Here is a 20,987-nt window from a genome sequence, read left to right as displayed (position 1 = left end):
ATGAAAAAATGCTCAATATCACTAATTATCAGAGAAATGCAAATCAAAACTACAATGAGGTATCACCTCACACCAGTCAGAATGGCCGTCATTCAAAAATCCACAAATGACAAATGCTGGAGAGGCTGTGGAGAAAGGGGAACCCTCCTACACTGCTGGTGGGAATGCAGTTTGGTGCAGCCACTATGGAAAACAGTGTGGAGATTCCTCAAAAGACTAGGAATAGACTTACCATATGACCCAGGAATCCCACTCCTGGGCTTGTATCCAGAAGGAAATCTACTTCAGGATGACACCTGCACCCCAATGTTCATAGCAGCACTATTTACAATAGCCAAAACATGGAAACAGCCTAAATGTCCATCAACAGGTGACTGGATAAAGAAGAGGTGGTACATTTATACAATGGAATACTACTCAGCCATAAAAACCGACAACATAATGCCGTTTGCAGCAACATGGATGCTCCTGGAGAATGTCATTCTAAGTGAAGTAAGCCAGAAAGAGAAAGAAAAATACCATATGAGATCGCTCATATGTGGAATCTAAAAAACAAAAACAAAAACAAACAAACAAACAAAAACAAAGCGTAAATAAAGGACAGAAATAGACTCACAGAGAATACAGACTTGTGGTTACCAGGAGAGTGGAGGGTGGGAAGGGACAGACTGGGATTTCAAAATTGTAGAATAGACTACACTGTACAGCACAGGGAAATATACACAAAATGTTATGATAACTCACAGAGAAAAAAATGTGACAATGAGTGTGTATATGTCCATGAATAACTGAAAAATTGTGCTGAACACTGGAATTTGACACAACATTGTAAAACGATTATAAATCAATAAAAAATGTTAAAAAAAAATACCTCTTTACTTCCTGCTTGCATATTACCACTTCAAATTTATGTCTAATATCAAGACTTAGCTATTGCCTCTTTTACAGAGTTTGACAATAGCATTGTGCTTTATTAGGTTATGTCATGTTATGTTATTGAGTTGTGACAGGAAGCATAATAATGTCACAAACTCTGTAACTAAATATATAGCATCTTGAAAATGATGGTGGAAAATGAAACTGGTCTAAGTAGAGTTATTTTTGTATGACACTTAATAAAGGCCTGGGAAAATTAATTACAACACCAAGAACTTCAGCTTATTCAAAACCACCCAAGAAATACAGAACAGTAACATGAACAATTTTGGCATTCTCCATGAGTCATCCTCTTTGAAGGGGAAAACTGATGGAGATATGAATTCAGAATTACCTCACTATAATATCTTGAGATGCATGAAGAGTGTTTTAATTTCAAAAGTTACATATACTTTATCTGGGAATTCTGCAAGACTAATGCAAAACTACAGAATTATCCTTTGTATCTTTTACCATTTCCCTTTCACTGGGCAGGGTATCAGCTTCTCCTCACCCAGCAAGACATTTTTGCCGTAGGCCAAAACAAAGCACGTACCTGCAATGTGGGAACTGCATCCCGAAGGTGAGCAAGTATCCTCAGTCCTGTTTACTCTAGCAAAAGCTTTCAACGCTGAGACTTCTTCAAAAGGATCTGCAAAGGGGGAAAATAGTATTTGACTGGTGGAAAGCCAGGAGCAGGGTGAAAGAAATCTTATAGAATTTAAAATCAGATTTAATGTCCTCAAAGAAACACATAAATTAAATTGCTTTTGAGGTGAGGAAAGAGAAAATGAGCATCATCTTGGGTCTGGGGGCAGATCATATGGTCTCTATCTTGGGTGAAGCACTAGTTAGGCAGTTAAGCCTAGTGGTTAAGCAAATGCCCTCTAGAGCTATGATATGAAGAATTATATTTTATTTCCTTTAATTACAAGCTGTGTGAACGAGGGCAGATCCATCAATTTCTTAGTGTGGTAGTAGGAGCTGGAGGGCGGTAAACTTCTGTGCAGAGGAAAGTGGGAAGATTTTGGTTTCCCTCACTCTTCAAAGAGAAGACTGTAGTGAGGTTGTTGTAGAAGAAAGAGAACAGATAAAAGCAACAGAAGAGAAGGGCTAAAGGTCATTTAAGAATTAAATATCTAATATCTGATTTTAAGGTATTTGGGTCACATCTTATTAAATCCCTAAGATTGACTACAGGCACAAAGTATGGTATTGGTGGTGCTTCATATTTGTGTGTGTGTGTAGGAGGGGTATGTAGGTGAAGATAAGTGGCTGAGTTCCTTGTCTGCAGGGACAAAAGGGTGGAGATAAATCAAGAACTACACCTGGAGAGGGGGGAAAAAAAGGATCCAGAGGTGTGACGATATCAGAAAGGAAGCTATTTCTAAAACCTACAGCACTCCCACACCAACTTAGGAATTTGTAGAACTCTTTGGAAAGGCGTTGAGCTTTTGTATGTGTTTGTTTGAACATAGAGTGGCAGTTTATGCCAATTTTATACGTTGTAAGTGGCAGGGAGATCCCAGTTAACATCTAGGAATAGCATCATGTTTGACAGTGTGAGCCCTGGAACCAGACTATCTCCTTTTCAGTTCTTCTTCAGTCAGTTGCTGATCCTCTATGCATCTCAGTACCCTCCTTTGTTAAATGAATGTGACGTTGATACCTACATTCCAGGGTCACTGATGATGAGGATTCAATGAAACTGCTTCACTGTGTGTCTGGCACATAATGGTTATTCTTGATATATGAAAAAGAAAAAGAATATTTAACATTAAAATAAAATAATGCATACTAGCAAATGAGGAAAGATTCAGTTAATAGTATGACTTATATGTGAACAACTCAACTACATTATGTCCTACTTGAAGCATGGACGTTTTCCTGGTGAATATTTTTTCCCATCCCTGCCTTTTCAGGTGCTGTTCTCTTGGTCAGGGTCAATAAACTCTGGATACCCACAGTCTTCTTCCCAGCTTATGAGAGTTGGCAAACCACTGGTCTCCTTCTGTGACGGGTTGGCACCGCCAAGCACATCCTCTGATTGTGATCCTCAGGCCTTGGCAGCAACTACACAGTTTTCTCGCTTTAATTGGGCTGAGATTCATTCCTACACGTGGCAGCTGCAAAGATGTATTCTCCTTACAATTAGGCATTGCAATACTTAGCATTGCTTGGACTTAATTTTAAGTACATTTTGGTGGCCCTTGTCCCTCCACTGTACCTTGGTTGCTCCAGGAGAGAGCATATGGCCCAGTAATTCTTTAAAGCTCATTTTATGGGCCATTCTCAGGCATTTCCCGCTGGCCTTTGGAACAGAGCCTTGTTTGTGACTGCATTTTTGCTTATGCTCCTGCCAAATGCTTCCTCCAAAACCAGCAATAAAACCACAGGATCCGATAATTCCTGGTCATCAGAATGGCTTAATGAGAGCAACCTCGACAATTGGGGTCTTTAATAGCAACCAGCACAGCAGGACTTGTACCTTGAGCACAAGGACAGCCTGGGCAGGTCACCTTTGTGGTTTGCGGGAATTTCTCCAAATATTATAGAATTTGAGACCGTCTCAGGGAACAATCTCACGCCAAGCTATGTTTCTCTTAAGCAAAAATGGATAGGACAAAAATAGAAAAGAGCGGTTCTCTCTGGCCTCTCCTTATAGAAGAATAAATCTAGAGTCTTTAAAGGCATTACAGAGCAAAGAAAATGTCATTGGATGCTTGTATGTCTACCTAATTCAGTGAATTTTGCTTTAAAATAATCCATTATATCAGGTTTCTGGCTAGCAGAGAGGTACCTGTTCAAATACAGGTTGAATACTTGAAACAGATCTTGTTCAAAGTAGATTCACAAAGATGGCATCTAATTTAAATAAGGCAAAATTATATCTTCTCTATCTTCTATGTGCTATTAAACAGTTTTAACATCTGAATTATTAATTAAAACCTGTGAGCCAGTACTATTTTCAAATGACTATGTTTTGATTGCTAATAGAGCTTGTGCGACTTTTGAAAAAAGTTGATTTCCTTTCATGTCAGCTAATAGAAACCCCATTGTAATCATAAAAGGCATGGAGAAATTACGTTACAGGCAGATGCTATTTAAGTGGAAGTGAACACAGAATATATTAAAGGATCCATGGCCTTATCAACAGTGTGTTATAATGGCTTCTGATTAATACTGAAAACATGATTGATGTTACTGTGAGCATGGAACACTGACAATGTGACACTGAGAGAATTTAATAAAAAGCTTGTTAATTTCATAGAATCATTCAATTTCTCACTACTCCTTTGCTACAGTTTTTGTTTTTGTGACCATTAAAAAGTCATGACAATTTAATGGGACCTTTCAATAATAACAGTAAGGGGAAAAAACCCTTAAGCTGCTCACCTGTTATTACTGCTAGAAATAGAAACAATGAGTTCTATATTGATTTTTAGTTTTAAATACAGTTTGTTAGTGTGATTCTTATTGAGTCACGTGTACAATGGTGCAAACTCAAGACACGGCAATAGTTTACATCAACGGTGCCAGGCTGATTTGATCTCTCCTTATGGCTAAAGAGGAAAAGGGGCATATTTGGTTAAAAATCCTCTAGAAGAAATACATAAGGTGCTCCAGATCCTAAGCAGGTATAAAGCTAATGACCACTAAAGAGGAAGGGGAAGGGGTTTAGTTGGGAGTAAGTAGAGTCTATCTTGGACAAATATTTTCATTATTAAAAGTAGAGAGAGAGAGAGTGTGTGTGTGCACGTGTGTGTGTGTCTGAGTTATTTAACTTATGTGTTGGATCTAGTGCATTTATTTTACTGAACTCTTTTACTTTTCATGAGCAGTAAGCAATGTGTAAAAGAAAGGGAAATACTATTATTTGGAGAGATAAACAATGTGGATGTTTTGAATCTATAAATTGAATCATCCATCTAGAAATTATTTTATTAGAAGTGTGTTATTTCAACTTGTATTTGTACATTAGTGTATATGAACGTTGAATTGGTCAGAGGAAAATGTAACGGTATGCCCTAATTGCTTGGTATGTCATAATCATAGTAATTACCACATAACAAGAGGACCTACTGTATTCCAGGCTGTATGCTACATACTTTAAACTCATTATGTTAGTGAACCCCTATGACAATGCTGCTAAGTAGGTATGTTCATTGCATATTCTACCTCTACAAATGATCCACCCAGCACTCTCCTATCAGTTTCACTGAGAAATTTGAAACGACTACCAAAAACTTTGCCATGTAACCAACTCACAGCTCTGCAGTCTTTGTCTATCAGCACATATACCTTTGTCTTGACTTTTGCTGTCTTACTGAGGTCAGTCCTTCTATGAGGGCTCTGGCTACCACTCTGCTGGCTTTTCACAGACTTCACCCTAATTTGTGTCCTAAATCAACAACCTCTTTCTTTACTTGATCATTTACATCATTTTAGTTCCCTCACTCTCCAAACCCTCTCCTGTTCTCCCTAAATTTTACCTCCCATTCATAGCCAACTATAAAGAGTTTACATGCCTGTGATCTCCATGACCTAATCCACTATCTATTATTTACTCCTCAGATCACTTTGGCTTCATCCCTGTAACTCCAGTGAAACTTCTCTTATCAAGATCACATGTGACTTTCATATTGTCTAATCCAGTAAAATTCTCTGTCCACATCTTATCCCATGTCTTAGATGCTGCTTTCTACATTCTTTGTATTTCTCTGTCTCTCTTCCTCCCTCCCTCCCTTCTCTTTCTTTCCCCATAGTCTTCTATTCTAACTGTAAATATTGACGATTTTCAGGCTTTAATCCTAGATGACTATTTACAAATCGCTTATACCAAAAATTTGAGTCATCCTATGTGGATTACATCCATTCCCATGGCTTTGAATTCTATTTGTATGGTGACAAATTCTACTCTTGTAAATCTGAACCTTGCCTCTTCTCTGAGTGCAGGGATATTTCATAGCTTACATGATACTGCCACTTAGATAGTTCATGGATAATACATATTTAAGATATCCAAAATATAACTCTTTAATTCCTCTAATTCACACCAATAATTTACTGCAATTATAGCACAGTACACTAATTAAAATTAAGCAAACCTTAAAAAAGCACACCCAATTCATAATTTTTATAGTATTTTAAAAGGTAAAGAGAGGTGTCAGTAAAAAATGTAATAATCTCCACTTCTACATCTACCATTCAGTCCACTGAGATAACCAATGTGAAAAAAAAATCACTCTATAATTTTCTCCACACCAATTTAAAGAGATGCTCATATTTAGGTTTTACTTTTTACTTCCATAATGAGTTATTATCATATTAAGCATTTTTTTTAACTTAACTGTATGACTTCCTTTCCAATAACTTTCTAGGTCCATTTTTTAGATTTAGTATATTTTTTAATTATTTTTTTTTAGAGGAGGAGGTAATTAGTTTTACTTATTTATTTACTTATTTTTAAATGAAGGTCCTGGAGATTGAACCCAGGACCTTATGTATGCTAAGCATCTGCTCCACCACTGAGCTATACTGTATTCCCCTTAATTTAGTACATTTTCTGTAATCACTGATGGCATGCCATTTATGAATATTCCAGATATTAGTCAACTTTTGCATTGATATATTATTAAGTTGTTTCCATGTACTCCCTTTGTATTTTTACTATGATCTGAATGTAATATAATAGCTCATAATGTCCTCATTACTACTGCAGTCTCATAAAACCTTGCCCAATATGTGCTTCCTTTCAATATCGTGAAACTCTCCTGCCATTTTTCACATCTAGGTTTTCAGTCCTGCTTTTCTTTCTGCAAGGGATTCTTTCCCTGTTGCATATCATCATTGAATGGCTATCTTTTTCTCTCATCCATCAGATCTGCACTGTTTTTTTCCTTCACAGGATATCTTAGTTAGGGTAAAAAGTTAAACTTGTAACAAAGAGACCCCCAAAATGACTCAAACAACATAGACATTTACTTATATCTAATATAGTAGTCCAAAGTGGGTGTTCAATATCAGCTGTGGTTCTGCTCCAGCAGTCATTCAAATACTGAGGCTAATGGTCTTTTATCTCCAATAAGACCTCTCATGTCCTTGGCAATCTAGATGGTGGTAAGGGTAGGTTAGTATGTGGAGAACATCAACTTTTGTTTGGATATTTCCTCTCAAACATAATAGGTGGAAGTTTCAAAATAGGTAAGAAGTTTCTGTTTACCATATTTAGCTGCAAATATGTCTGGGAAATGTATCCTCTGGTTAGAAAAGATATAGTATTTGTTTTATAAATCTATTACTATGGAAAGGAAAGTAGATTTTGGAAGACAACTAGCAGTCTCCACCCCACAACACTTAGCACAATGTGAAAATTTTATATATATATATTTTTTATATACATATATAAATTATATATGTGTGTGTATACACACACACATTTCCCCTCCGTTAATCTTCTACCTTTCCTATTAAATATATTGTAAGCACAATAAGGGCAAAGTACATGACAGCTTTATTTACCAATATATCTTCTGCCCTTAATACGCTTCCTAATTTTTAGTAGAGATCCGATATAAATTTGTTAAATTACTGAAAGAATAAATAAAGGAATTTTATGGGTGAAGAAACTAAGGTTCAGAGAAGTTACACAATTTAGCCCTTCCTGGAGGCTGGGTGACTCTTTTCCAGGAATGTTGAAAGATTTATAGCTCAGATGGAAGGGTTAACAAGATAGCTAGCAAAATCTCTTCCAACACTGAATGTCTAAGATTCTTTTGTATTGTGGGAAGTGACAACATTCCAAATAAGACCATGAAGTTGCTTTGTGAAGGAGCAGATCAAGAGTAATTAGAAAATATACCTTTCTTCTCATTGGTTCAGCCACCTAAAGCCCTTTCCCTCACAATATTCCATGCTAAATTCTCACAGACTTCATCCACACATCAAAATGGTTACCATTAATCTAAGATACTAAAGACTGTAGAAAATTTGCTACATACCTTTTAAAAATTGCACCTTCTTTGGGCAGGAAAAGTAAATATATGCTGAGTTTAAAAAATTTCCTGTTGGCCTACAGGCTGCCTGGGAGAATAAAAGTAAACAGAAAATGAGTTATGTTAACAAATGTCTTTATCATATACTCTGTTTAATTGTATTAAACTGACAGAAGGAAAGAAAGACAAAATCTTGAGACATATAATCAGTGTATATCAATTGATAATCAACTAAATCTTCTGGTCAGACAAGCGTGAGAGTTCATTACTGTTAACAGTAAGTTGAAACTTCTCAAAATTTTTTTTTCCTGCAAAATAACTAGTTTGTAACCTGCTTTTCTTTGTTGTTCAAGATATTGAAGACTTTGAAACTAAAACAAGAAGCACAGTGTCCGTCCGAGAAGGTCAAGGTGTGGTGCTTCTTTGTGGCCCACCGCCACACTTTGGAGGTATGATGGGGCTACTTTGGGTCACACCATTAATGGATCACTGGAAGAATAAAGTAGGCACATCAGGACTTAAAGCCAATGGTAGCCCTTCTTCAAATCTAAGGGACAATGAAAGTTCTTCTGGTTATCCTGTTGTATCCAAACCGTCTTAATCCAAATATTTTCTTTTAAAAATACTTCTTCAATCAGCCATTCAACAGATATGTCCTTAAAGAGGTGCAGCATGACACTATACACATGTGAGAGCAATGGGACTTTGTAGTCAAACAGTCATAATCTGGTGCTTGTCACCTTGAAATACAAGGGACAATTTTTTTAACCTTTTAAGCTTGGTTTCCTCACCTGTAAAATAGAGACACTGATACCTATATCGTACTATTGTTGTGAATGTTAAATGAGCTAATGAATGTAAACTGATTAATGTAATGGCTAATATTTTATTTAAAAAATAAAGCTAAGATTGTTATTTTATTTTTATTATCGGGCTCTATGGAGAAGTAAATTCCAGCACTCTGTTTGGCAACTTCATATTAATTATTAGAAGAGGGAAGTTACCCCTTAATTGGAAGAAAACCTTGGACGGCACTGAATCAAAATATCCCCTAGCAATGGTGAAAATCAACCAGTAAATGCAATTCTCCACTTTGGTAGAATCTGGAGATGGGCCAGTGAATTAGCCTATTGCCAGAGATCTAAACCACCCACTGATTCTTAACCACTTGGGGTTGCATTTTCTCTAATTCCATACAGTTTGGTATAGTTTGGTAGTTTCTCAACCAACAGTGAACCTGAAGGAGTCAGTATAAAATATCCACAAAGTCATTTTATTTAGTACAATCCAATATCATACTGACTATATTACAGCTAGCTTAATAATAATGGCAAGTACTTGCATAGTACAGATCTAAACACTCTTAACTTTTTAAATCTATACAACAACAGTATGAGGGAGATACTATAATGCTTACTGTTTTACAGATGAGAACACTGAGGTACAGAGAGGTTAAGTAATGCTCCAAGGTCATGCAGCTGGTAGGCAGGGAAGCCGATGGTCAAGTCCAGGCAGTCTGGCTCCCAGACCCTAAGAAGCTCTTAATCACCACTGCCTCTGCTACAGTTGATTTGCACTCTGGAATGGGAGAATTTTTGGAAACAGATAAAACAAATATTTAAAATAAAATGCAAGCAACTCTTCTTCTAATATTAAACCAAACCTTATTTATGATCCTTCAAAATCTTGAAAATATTTCTTCCATTACTTTCATTTTTATACAATCTTGTGAAATGCTGACACAAAAAGAAAAAAAACTAATTAGAAGTTAACAATATTTTTATTCACTATTATTACAGAGTGGTATGTCATTATGCTCACTTGAAATATTAGGGAAGAGTTACAATGCTTTCAACACTATCTGAGATAAAATATTATTCCAGAGCACACAAAAATTTGATGGTGCTTGTTTTTTTAACCATAAGAAAATTATTTTTCAGGACCATAATCTAAGATGACAAGATATGCAAATCATATTTGTTTTTGCTGTCAGGCTGTGTCATTTTATGCTCTGGCATTGGTCAAAGAGACTTGACAGAAGTGAAGATTATTTTCCACTTTGTTTACTCTAAATAGGAAAAACAGAAATGTAGTGTAGAGTAAAAATATTTGCAAATGAATGTTATGTATTTTTAAAAGGCAGCCCTTAGATTGTCTTTAATTGGCTCATTAAAACAATTCCTTATTCTTCTTTTTCCTGCTTCACCTTCTTGTGAGGGTGAACTGTGTGAAGAAAGACCTCAAGAAAGAAGAGGAACATATAGGTCAGATAACCTATAAACTGGATTAGTAGACCACTGGTTTAAAGTGGGCCAGCTCTAGAGACAGAAATTTTCTGTATTTGTCTGTAATTTGTCTTTGTAATTATATGTAATCAAGGTCATAACTAGATGGGATTTTTTTTTTTCCTGGAGAGTCTGAGGAAGAATCTACTTCTAAATGCATTCAGGTGGTTGGCTAAATTCAGTTCCTTACAGTACTAGGACCAAGGTCCCCATTTCCTTTCTGGCCAGCTGTCAAGGGCCATTCTTATCTTATAAAAGCTGCCCACACTCCTTGCCACATGCACCTCCATCTTTAAAATCAGCAACGGAGAATTTCCTTTGCATCAATTCCCTCTAATACTTCAAATCTCTCTAGCCAAGAAGCATCCCATCCCATAAAGGGCTCACCTGATTTGGTAAGCTCCACCAAAGATAAAGTCACTTTAACTGTGCCATCTAATCTAATGTAATTGTGAAGGAGACGTCTCACCATATTCATAAGTCACACCACACTCAGATGGTGGGCAGGGGTCAAAGGGGGTTTATTTTAGTATACTATCAACCATAGTATACTTTCCAAAAACTGTTCCCTCCTCTATTTCCATCTCTTCAAGGGCTCCATGTTTGCTCATGCACTCGGCAGTCAGAAAGACACACCCGAGAAGTATATTAATTGGTGTAGATAGGGTTAGCAGGGCAGGATGGAGAAAATGTTTGCATGGTCTAGCTATTTTTATATCTAATATGTGAAAAACACTCACTGTAAATATTAACACAGCTCCTTATAAAGAAAAGTACTGTAGACTCCACAGTGATAGAAGACCAGAAAGTCTGAAATGCTTCCATCATTTTTTGGACAGTTTGGTTCTGTTGCCTTTTTCTATATACCCAGTCAGCAGCAATGAGTCTCACAAGTAGTTCAGTAACAGGGGAGAAATCATTTATTAAACTTGATATTATCAGAACATCCTAAATTCTTCATGCTTTCTCTGTAGTGTATTCACAAAAAACTTGCAATTTTTTTTCTTAACAAGGCAGGCCTATCAAATACATTTCAGTGTATTTCATATTTTAAAAAACAAAAAACTATAAGAGAGTGAAAAAAAAAATCAACTAGGTGGAATCCTATGCACTTACCCTGCAAAGAATAGCTCCAGGACCAAAACAAAAGAAAAAAACATGTGTAAATGGACTTCCCGCACAAATGATTGGTCACAACTCAGTGAAATAGAATAATCAGCATAAACCAAACTGAACAGGCGCTGTTATATGGATGGCCTTCCTTTCCAATAAACCAAAGGAGATCAGACTCCAGAGCAGACATTCCTGCAGATGCTTCCTAAACAATTTTTAGAGTAACCACAAATGCAGATGCAGATGTACTCCTCTTCTGGGAAGGATGTTTACAGACAAAGGTTATTCTAGGATAAAGGTACCCACAGTGGAGAAGAAAAGGAACCTGGGCAATAACGCCAGAACACAAAACTGGCACGTTCTGCTGTGTCTCTTAGAAATGTGATATTTGGAAACAAAACAGGAACCATTCTCTACATGCTAAGGAGAGAAGTATATTTTCTTCCTTAATCCTATTTCCTAACCAGAGATAAGCTCTGTGAATGTGACTGAATCTATGCCAGTAGAGCCAGACTCATCCTTCTTTTTCATCATCCTAAAATACATAACTCAAAAAGATTTCAGAGAAATGTAAGTTTCACTGCAAGTTTTATGGAAGGAACACAGAGAAGGCTAAAATGCACATTGGATTGAAACACTTCATTTCCCATTAGACATCACTTTTCCTTCTCCTCAACTTTTTCATTGGTAGTTTATGACTTCCCTGATCTTCACCCTATATTTAACAATCCCTTCCATTATCTATTATAGTTCTTATTTTTAATTTGGATACCCATCTCAGAAAAATACAATTCTCCTAATTGGCTTCTTGGTGTCGGGCAGAACTAAAATTTAGTAGTCAGGCTAAATGAAGACCTTTTTTTTTCCTCCAATATGTTTCTGGAGAGTTTTAAGGTCATTCCTCCACACACAGGTTTATGTGACAAAAAGAAGCAATATAATATTTATTTTACTAATTCAAATGGGGGAGGGAGCACTGAGCCTTGAGATGGACTTCAAAATGTGATGTAGAGAGATCTCTGCACTTTGAGCTCTCACTCACTGCAAGGGTGAGCTTTTGCATAGAGCCTCAGCCACTTGTAACAAAGATTCTGCACAAGCCATCTGCAACAGGACTGAAGGCAGAGTTTCCTCTAAACTTCTGAAGTGAACATAAAACCCTTGGAGCCAAAGCTATTGGATGAATATGAAAATAAGCAGTCAATCGATCTTCATGAGTGCAGTGAGCGAGCCTGGCCTCACATGAAAATATGTTTAAAAAGACAGAGCGTAGAAATGGTACATGTTGTCTAAAATAATTAAAATCACCTTCACTGTGAAATAATAGATTCATCATATGGAAAGTAAAGTGCATTCTTTCCCTTTATTGTCTGGATATAAAACTCTCAATCCTGAGCTCATAAAAATCATGGGTTTAAAATCCATTTTAAAGGAAATGTTCCATTCTCTCCTCAGATACATCTTTTAGGTTTGTAGAACAGCTGAATCTATGCCAGTAGTTTGGAGCATCTATGTCCATACTAGAAAGATAGCACTGTTGTTTGAGCGTAGCAATTGTATTTGTGTCAATAAAAATGTTGACAATTCAACTTAAAATTGAAAATCATTCCCAGTAAAGTCTGAAAACTGTGTTAGATAATAAAGAGGAAAATTACATTTAGAAAACATGCTAAATTTTCATATCCCTTTCCTCCCAATTAGTTTGTTGTTTTGGGCTGTTTCTGGAGTAAATGACAGTGGTGTTGTCTTAGTGGGCAGGTCAAATTGGCAGTGACAATGTGACTCTCGAATGTCGCTTAAATGTGTAAAAGGCAGATAGGACCAATAGTTGCCTGTTGGAATAATAATAATAATAATAATAATAATAATAATAATAATAATAATAATAATAATAACCATAATTATTGAATTTGTACTATGTATTAACTCAACAAATATTTACTGTGTACTTACCAAGTGCTGCTCATTTTATTAAGTTTTAGGAATATGGCGGAGTAAAAGCAACAATGTCCTTAGTTCCACAAGCCTCACAGTAAACAAGTATGATTTTAAAAATACAGCAGATGATAATAAAAGCCATGGAGAAAAATAAAGGGAACAGGAGTGATGGATGTTGCTCTTATATATTCAAAAGTAAAAGAAGCTTTCATAGACATTTGAGAAGAGAACTAAAGGAGTGAGTGAGACATTGAGAAAAGGCAGTTTGGGCAGTGGGAACAACATGAGCAAAGGACCCATGGTAAGCCTGTATCATGTTGGAAGAACAGCAGGGAGGCATTTGTGGACAAAGAAAAATGAGGAAACAGGAGAGCAGATGAAATGTCAGCACTACTTTGAAGATATTTTGCAGTCTTTGAATTTTCCAGTGAGTGAGACACACTGGAAAACACACTGTATGATACTGAGCACAAGAATGACATGCTTTCTCTGAGTTTCAGTTTTAATACTTTATTTTTGAAAATAGACCATAAAGGGACAAAGCTATTAGCAGTTAAAAGGTGATGACAACGATTCAGGTTAGAGATAAATTGTGCCTTGAACCAGGATGATATCAGTGGGCAGGTGCATAAGTAGCCATATTCAGGATATATTTACAGGGGATAGCTGAAATAATTTATAATAATTAACCTGTGGGTTAAGCAACTGGAAGAAAGGCGTGCCACATTCTGGGATGAGGCCAATAGAGGAGGAACAGATTTGGGGATAGGGGAAATCAAGAATTTGTTTTAAGACATGTTAACTTTCAGATGTCTAGCTTGCAGAGTGAAAACTCTTGAGTTGTCAGTTGAATTGATGTGTTTAGGGAGAAAAGTCTGGTTTGGAGAACTAAATTTGGAAGTTACCATACATAAGTAGATGGTTTGATAAGATAAGGAGTGCCTAATACACACCAGGCATTCAGTTCAGCATTTGGTATACCTTAACTCTTACAACACTTTCTAGAAAAACATCTCCATTTTCCAAACTGAGTAACTATGTTAAAGAGGTTAATGTTAAATTGGACAAGATCACGTGTCTGTAGTTCAAAGGAGCCTATCTAACCACCACTACTTCTAGTCTACTGACTAATTTTGTCTGGCATAATCGGGCCACAACAGACACCTAATAATTACTAAAGAAAGTATAACAGGAGATAACAAGTGTTCTGATCTCTACTGGAGAAGATGTAAACACCACCGAGAGAGGTGGACTGATTTGTCTAAAATTAGTGCACATTATTAGAACCAGAAAGACTATGGCTCTCCCACTCCACGCAGGACCAGAGTCCCAGAGTTAATTTTTCTAGATCCCACGGTTTGCATCTCCTCTCTCCACATTCAGAATCTTGTTCACTCCCAGGAAGAATGTTTTCCTTACTTTTCAGCACATCAAACAGAACTCTCATTTTATAGTCTGCTACCATTTAAATAGCCCAGGGATTCTCAATGTCAACACGACTGACAATATAGAGTGAGATAATTCTTTGTTACAGGGTTTGTCCTGTGCATTGCAAAGATGTTGAGCAGCATCCTTGACCTATACCCACTTGATGCTGGCAGCAACTTTTCTTCCACTTGCAAGAATGAAAAATGGCTCCAGACATTGCCAAATATCCCCACGTGGGCAAAAGCATCCTTGGTTGAGAACCACTGGTGTAGCCCATCTCTTACATTCACTATATTAAGCTCACCCATGGAGGACGGAAACTGAGGAAGAAAGAGGAAGTCTTGTCCTTGTGTATTTTCTCCCATGACTTGCCCAGTCTTCCTTAGAACTGGAGGATTCCCTGAAGTTTACCCAGAAGCTGGCTTAGTTTTTATTGCTTCTCCAAGAAGGATTTGCCAGTGCAGAAGCTGACCTAGAGTTCATTGGAAGCCAACAACCACAAGAACTCAGAGGACCTTTATTGTTTGTTTGTAGGCCACAAAAGCAGCCATCTCCATGATTCCAAACAGGAGGTATTATAAATCAAAGGGACCTAATAAAAACTAGATGGTCAAGCAGTAATTGTGAAACAAATGTGAACTGAAATAGGAGTGATTATAAAGGTGGGGCAGTTTTCTGGCTTGCATCATAAACTTGCTCACCACAAATATCAATGAGTTCAACCCAGAAAAGAAATTATTTTTCTTGGATTAGCTTTTCACCACTGAGCTAACATAACCGTGATTTACCAGCTAACAGCCAGCCACATTTAACCCTGGAGCACTACACAAGGTTTGCAGTAAAGTACACACATACTGGAATATTCCAAAGGGGGGAATTTACCCACTAAATCTGAGCACTATGCTTCAGACTCTTTATTCTGCTCATTTATTTTCTACCTCAAGAAACATGCTACCAATCTTGAGATCCTTTCTACAGGGCCAACAGAAGTTCCCAATGTCAGTGTTGATCAGTACTGGTCTCTTTCACAGGAGATGCTTCCCCTCTAATAAAAATTACATCCCATATAATGGGTATAATTGCATATATCTTTGTGTCTATATTTTAAATACTGCAGTACACGATATAGGGCTGTAAAAGATGTCAAAACATAATCACGCTCTGGAGAAAATGGGATTTGTTGTATGCTTGAAAGAGCAGCACGTAGTCTTCAACTGCTTACTGCAAATCTGCCATTTCTAATAATAATGAAATTGTAGAGGATGGTGTCAATGTGAAAATACAGACTGATTCAGGGAGGACCAATTAGCATTCAGTTCTAATGTTCCTGCTGAATCATCATAAAGAAAAAACATCACAATCATTAATAACAGACAAATGTCATAGATGGTGGAGAAAATATTTAAAAATTCAATGGTTTCAACTTAAGTGGTTCATGAATTATACATTTAATTAAGAAAAGCCAAATGGGAAGGATTTTAAACTTCCAATTTGCAAGGTATTTTTCTTCTTTCCCCATTAAAAAATACACAAATTAAGCACGGCAGTGGCTGATAATGGAACAAAATAGATAAAAGCCCCCACTGCAGGCTGGCTGTTTGGATGTATGGGAAGAGGTAGCCTGTGGGGGGAAGGGAGCGAGGCAGGAGGAAAAATAAGTGACAGGAAGGACGTGCAGCTTTATATTTTCACTAGTTCACAGAGGGGCCACAAAATGACACCTGAATTGTAACCTCAGAGCTACTGCAGTCTTCCTTTTTGCTTATTTGCCTGTGAAATGAGGAGGCTGGGCTGGAAGAAATCTCAGGTCCCTACCATCCCAGACATTCCAAGAACCTATGAATTGAGGAATATCCTTTTCTTCAGGCTCCCACATACCACTCCAAGGCAAATATACAAGGTGGCCACCATTTTATCAAAATCCAGATTTCCTTCTAGCATGATCAACAGAGGAGACCAAGTTCTGTCATTAATAGCAGTGATTTTCAAAGCAGAGTTTCCCCAGTATCAGCACCACTTGGGAACTTGTTAGCAATGAAAATTCTCTGGCTTCTCCCTAGATCCACCAAATGAGAAACTCAGAGGGTGGAGCCCAGCAGTTTATGATTTACCAAGTCTTCTGGGTGATTCTGATGCACACTGACATTTTAAAATTAAACGGAAGCCTTTTCAGAGAGAAGATTTCCTTCTTAGAAGTTTGACAAATGTGTTCTACTCCCTGCTAGTAGTAGCTATAAGTACACTGGAGTAATTCAGGTAACAGGTTAATCATGTGTTCTACAAGATTCTGAGGAAACTGAACACAGGACAGGCAGTATTGATAGGGGAGGGAGTGGCTGGTGAGGGACAATAGTCCTTGATGTGAGTAGGCTCAGACATGCAGGGAGCTGGGGTTTGGAAGTCTGAGGTGAGGCAGAATATCCAAGAAGACTATACTGATATAGAAAAAGAGGATCTGCTGTAGATACACAAAAAAGAAGATAGGTGCTGTTAGGGAATGAACAAAGGATTTGACATCTGAATTATCTAAGTTCAAGTTCTACCCCTTTCACATGTTAACAACATGATTCTGGGAAATTACATTTATACTCCTTACTCCAGTGTCTTCCTCTGTAAAGCAGGCATATTAGCAATATCCCATTAGCCTCACCAAACAAATTGTTGGAATGGTGAAACATGTATGAAATCAAAGTGCTTCTTTGTTTTTTAAAATTATTCCTTATGTGATTGTCCTTATTTCTGAACCATATTCTTCCAGAAGCTTCTAAATGTTCCACTATGGAAGAAGGAAACACCCCCTGTAGGAATAGATCAGACTAAGATAAAGATGAATTCACCAAAGGGAGAGATGAAAATTACAATCTCTGGTCCCAAGATTATAGCGTAAAGAATACAAAGATTTCCTGGGCACTAGTGGCAATATGTAATTTCTGTTAAGTGAAAGGATTTACCTTGGATTTCAGAGAGCTCCCCACATAGGCACTGAATAAAGATCGATCCCTAAGCTGAGACATGGACCTGGGAATTTGCTCAAGATCTGTCTTTATTTCAAAGAAGGTTCTAAAGATCGGGAGTCACTGACAACAGGGAAATCTGAACTACATTTTTTCCCCTCTTCTTTATAATGAAGAAAAATTTACTATCTAGATAGCTCTCCAGTTTCAAACAAAAATCCTTTGAGCACCTCTTTGGTGAAGACAGGCTAGAAGTGAGGCAGCAGAGGACATCAGTAACGAAACTTAGAAGCAGGAGACCACACGAAATGATAAAAGACTCCAGTAGAGACTTGCAAAAGAAAATGAGGATTCAATACCTGGGAACAGGACAAGAATGTCAAAGCATATTTTAAAAAATAAAAAGCAAGTTGCATTTATGCATACTTGATCTGAAAGCACAGACTCTTAGAAATACCAAAGCAGTGTTGAGGGTAGAGTAGACCATTTATGAAACAGGTTTAACCTCCCAACCATTGCAAAAATAAATCTTTTTTTGCAACACCTCAAGCAATGCTCATCCCTCCTTTGCTTGGTCATCTCTAATGACAGAGGACTCATTACCTCATAAATCATCCAGTATAACTCTGAAGTTTAAACTGGACTTTACAGTATTTTAATACAGTCAAAACAGCAAGCTGTAACCCTCAACAGCCACCAGTCCTACTTTTGCTTTCTGGACATCAGTGGAGAGTGCTTTACGAAGATGACAGCAACTCAACCTATGAAGACAGCTCAATCATTCTTCCCTATTTCCTTCCCCCAACCAAAAGGTCAAAAGCTAAGTTTTTACCACTTTCTTTTGTGACTTAACCTTCTGGCCTTTGCTACATTTGGTTATCTATCTCTTGATATACTTGTGATTTTTAATTTCCTATCAATAAAGGGTGCTCTGAACATAGTATTATAGTTCAACCACAAGATATTTGTAGTGTTGACAATAGATTCCCTGGTACTTCACTCAGATGTTAATGAAACAAATTGCTAGGAGGAGGATTAGTTATATGCACTTTAACAAGCTTCCTAATGTGTTCTGAATAAAATACGCCAATCTGAATGGTTTAGAATAAGAATAAAAAATGGTATGTATCTTAATTTTTTAGTAAGTTGTAATTAATTCTGGTGTTTATCTTTCCTGATAATATTTTCATGCTGTTGTTTCTTTTTCCCATTTACACTAATATTACACAGTATTTAAAGGTTCTGAAATGGCAGATACATTATGTAGAGAGTAAAAGTCTTTAGTATTCCTTCCCTTTACCCTGAGAAAACCACCGTATACATTCCTAGGTTTCTAAATTTAATAATTTGTATGAACACACACACACACATATATACACATAAGTTTTCATGCACAAATACATAATTTTTAATGGGATCATATTATACATCTTGATTCACAGCATGCTTTTCACATAACATCTTGGATTGTTTTCTTCCTGAATACTTTTATAGGTTTAATACCATTTTGTGCATTTTCACAATTCATGCTTAAGTGGCCCTTTTGTTGCTGTTTTTCCTCCTTGTCATGTATTTCCCTCGTATCTTTTTCATTCCTGAGAATGATGTCAGAGTTCTGTCTGTACAGATGAATTTATTTTTACTGAAATCATTTATAAATTATTGTCAGAATTTTATATATAATTGAATATATATGATTTGATTTGATTTAGCTCCTCTTAATAGTTTGTCTTTTGTAGACTCACTCTTTTCTTGTTTCTCCTTCCTGTCTTCTTATCTTCATTCTTTAATAAATCTGGTTACCTAAGTGTATTGTAAATGCTTCTTTTTTTTTTTTTTTGGCAAAACTCTCACACTCTCAATTTCTCGTGAGTTTTCTGATGTGGATCTGATTGAAGGTCAGAATAACTGTTAATCTTCACTGGTTCTGAATCATTTGAGGATTTAAAGTCAGTACAGTTAGTGAAGAATGTTTTAAGTAGTCTGATTTTACCTGGAGAAGACTGCTAGAACACACCAGAAATAATAGCCTTTTTTTCTGTCTCTACCATGTCTTGCTTCTGCACCCATTTTTAATATAAGCGCAGATGATAAATATGACCTACCACCTCTGTCTGGACAATAGGCCCCTAGTTGCTTCAGGTGCTCTTCTGTGAGTTGTGGTCTCCAAGTGTGTGATGTCCTGACCTAGTTAGCATATCCCTCTTCTTCACCCCCAGCACCTACACCTTCCACTTATTCTGGGGGAAGGTGGTGATTCTGTTTTGAACTAGTTATGTTTTTTCACTTTCCTGGACATAAGTTCAGTTCTACCTAGTTTCCACAATACATGTAATTTCTTAACCTCCATATAGTACCACACTTAAAAAATCTTAATCCACTAGAATATTTTCCTTTGCTCAAGGATCTCTGGATAAAAAATGACAACACATAAATTTTGAAAAGATGTGGAGCCACTCTAACTCTCATGTACTGCTAATGGAGATATCAACTGGTACAATAGCTTTAGAAAAAAATTTTGTAGTTTTTTATGAACATACATCTATGTTCACTCCTAGGCTCACTCCTAGGAACTTATCCAAGAAAAATAAAAATATCCATCGTCTTAGAAAAGAAGGTTTATTTCAAACTAATGTATGATGATCCCAAGTTGAGAACAACCTGAATGCTCATCAACAAGAAAGTCACCAAAATGGAATATCACTCAGTGATAGAAAGGAAAGAACTGATAATTTGACTGATAGTCCAAACAACATAGGGAAACATTAAAAATATGTTTAACAAATCAGACACAGAACAGTGCATTCTGTTTGATTCCATTTTTATGAAATCCAAATACTGGCAGATATACCTATGATGACAGAAATCAGGTAGTTGTTACACTGATAAGAATTTGACCAAAAAAGGGCATAAGAAAATTTCTGAAGAGATGGAAATGTTCTATATTTTATTTTGGGGTGGTGATTACATAGGATTTAGCCTGTTACTAACTGAACTGAATACTCAGGATCTGTGCATTTTATAGTATGTTCACTGTATTGATTGTATGTGTCTATATATAGTTATAATCATATTTATATATAATATTTCCAGAGGTTTATTGTTTAGCAAAAATGACGTGCTCTTTTTCATATTTAAGCTTTTGTTCACACTCTTCACTCTCTGAGCAATGTTTGTTTGATCATCTGTTGCCTGGATAGCTCTCATCAATTCTGTTGGTTTGAACATGAAATTCTTCTCAGAAGACGACTTTCTGACCACAGTTCATTGTAGGCTCCTTCTCTAGGCTCCCTGTGTTATTTCTGTCAAAGCACATATCTTCCCAATAATTATAATGAATTGTAAGTGCTTGAGCTTTA

At 36.7% G+C, this 20,987-nt stretch overlaps 1 protein-coding gene across 2 annotated transcripts in view; it reads left to right on the top strand.

The window, feature by feature from the left end:
• CNTN6 (contactin 6) overlaps nt 1-20,987 on the top strand; it is a 256,637-nt gene that overhangs the window by 144,179 nt on the left and 91,471 nt on the right. For both annotated transcript variants that reach the window (XM_032458065.1, XM_032458064.1), the window contains one exon: nt 8,264-8,359. In XM_032458065.1, the coding sequence (XP_032313956.1) occupies nt 8,264-8,359 (96 nt within the window). The remainder of the gene's footprint in view (nt 1-8,263; nt 8,360-20,987) is intronic.

The sequence above is a fragment of the Camelus ferus genome, chromosome 17 (genome assembly GCF_009834535.1).
Source record: "Camelus ferus isolate YT-003-E chromosome 17, BCGSAC_Cfer_1.0, whole genome shotgun sequence".
NCBI classification, from domain to species: domain Eukaryota; kingdom Metazoa; phylum Chordata; class Mammalia; order Artiodactyla; family Camelidae; genus Camelus; species Camelus ferus.
Note: the sequence above shows the minus strand (reverse complement) of the source record. Positions and strands in the feature narration are given on the sequence as shown.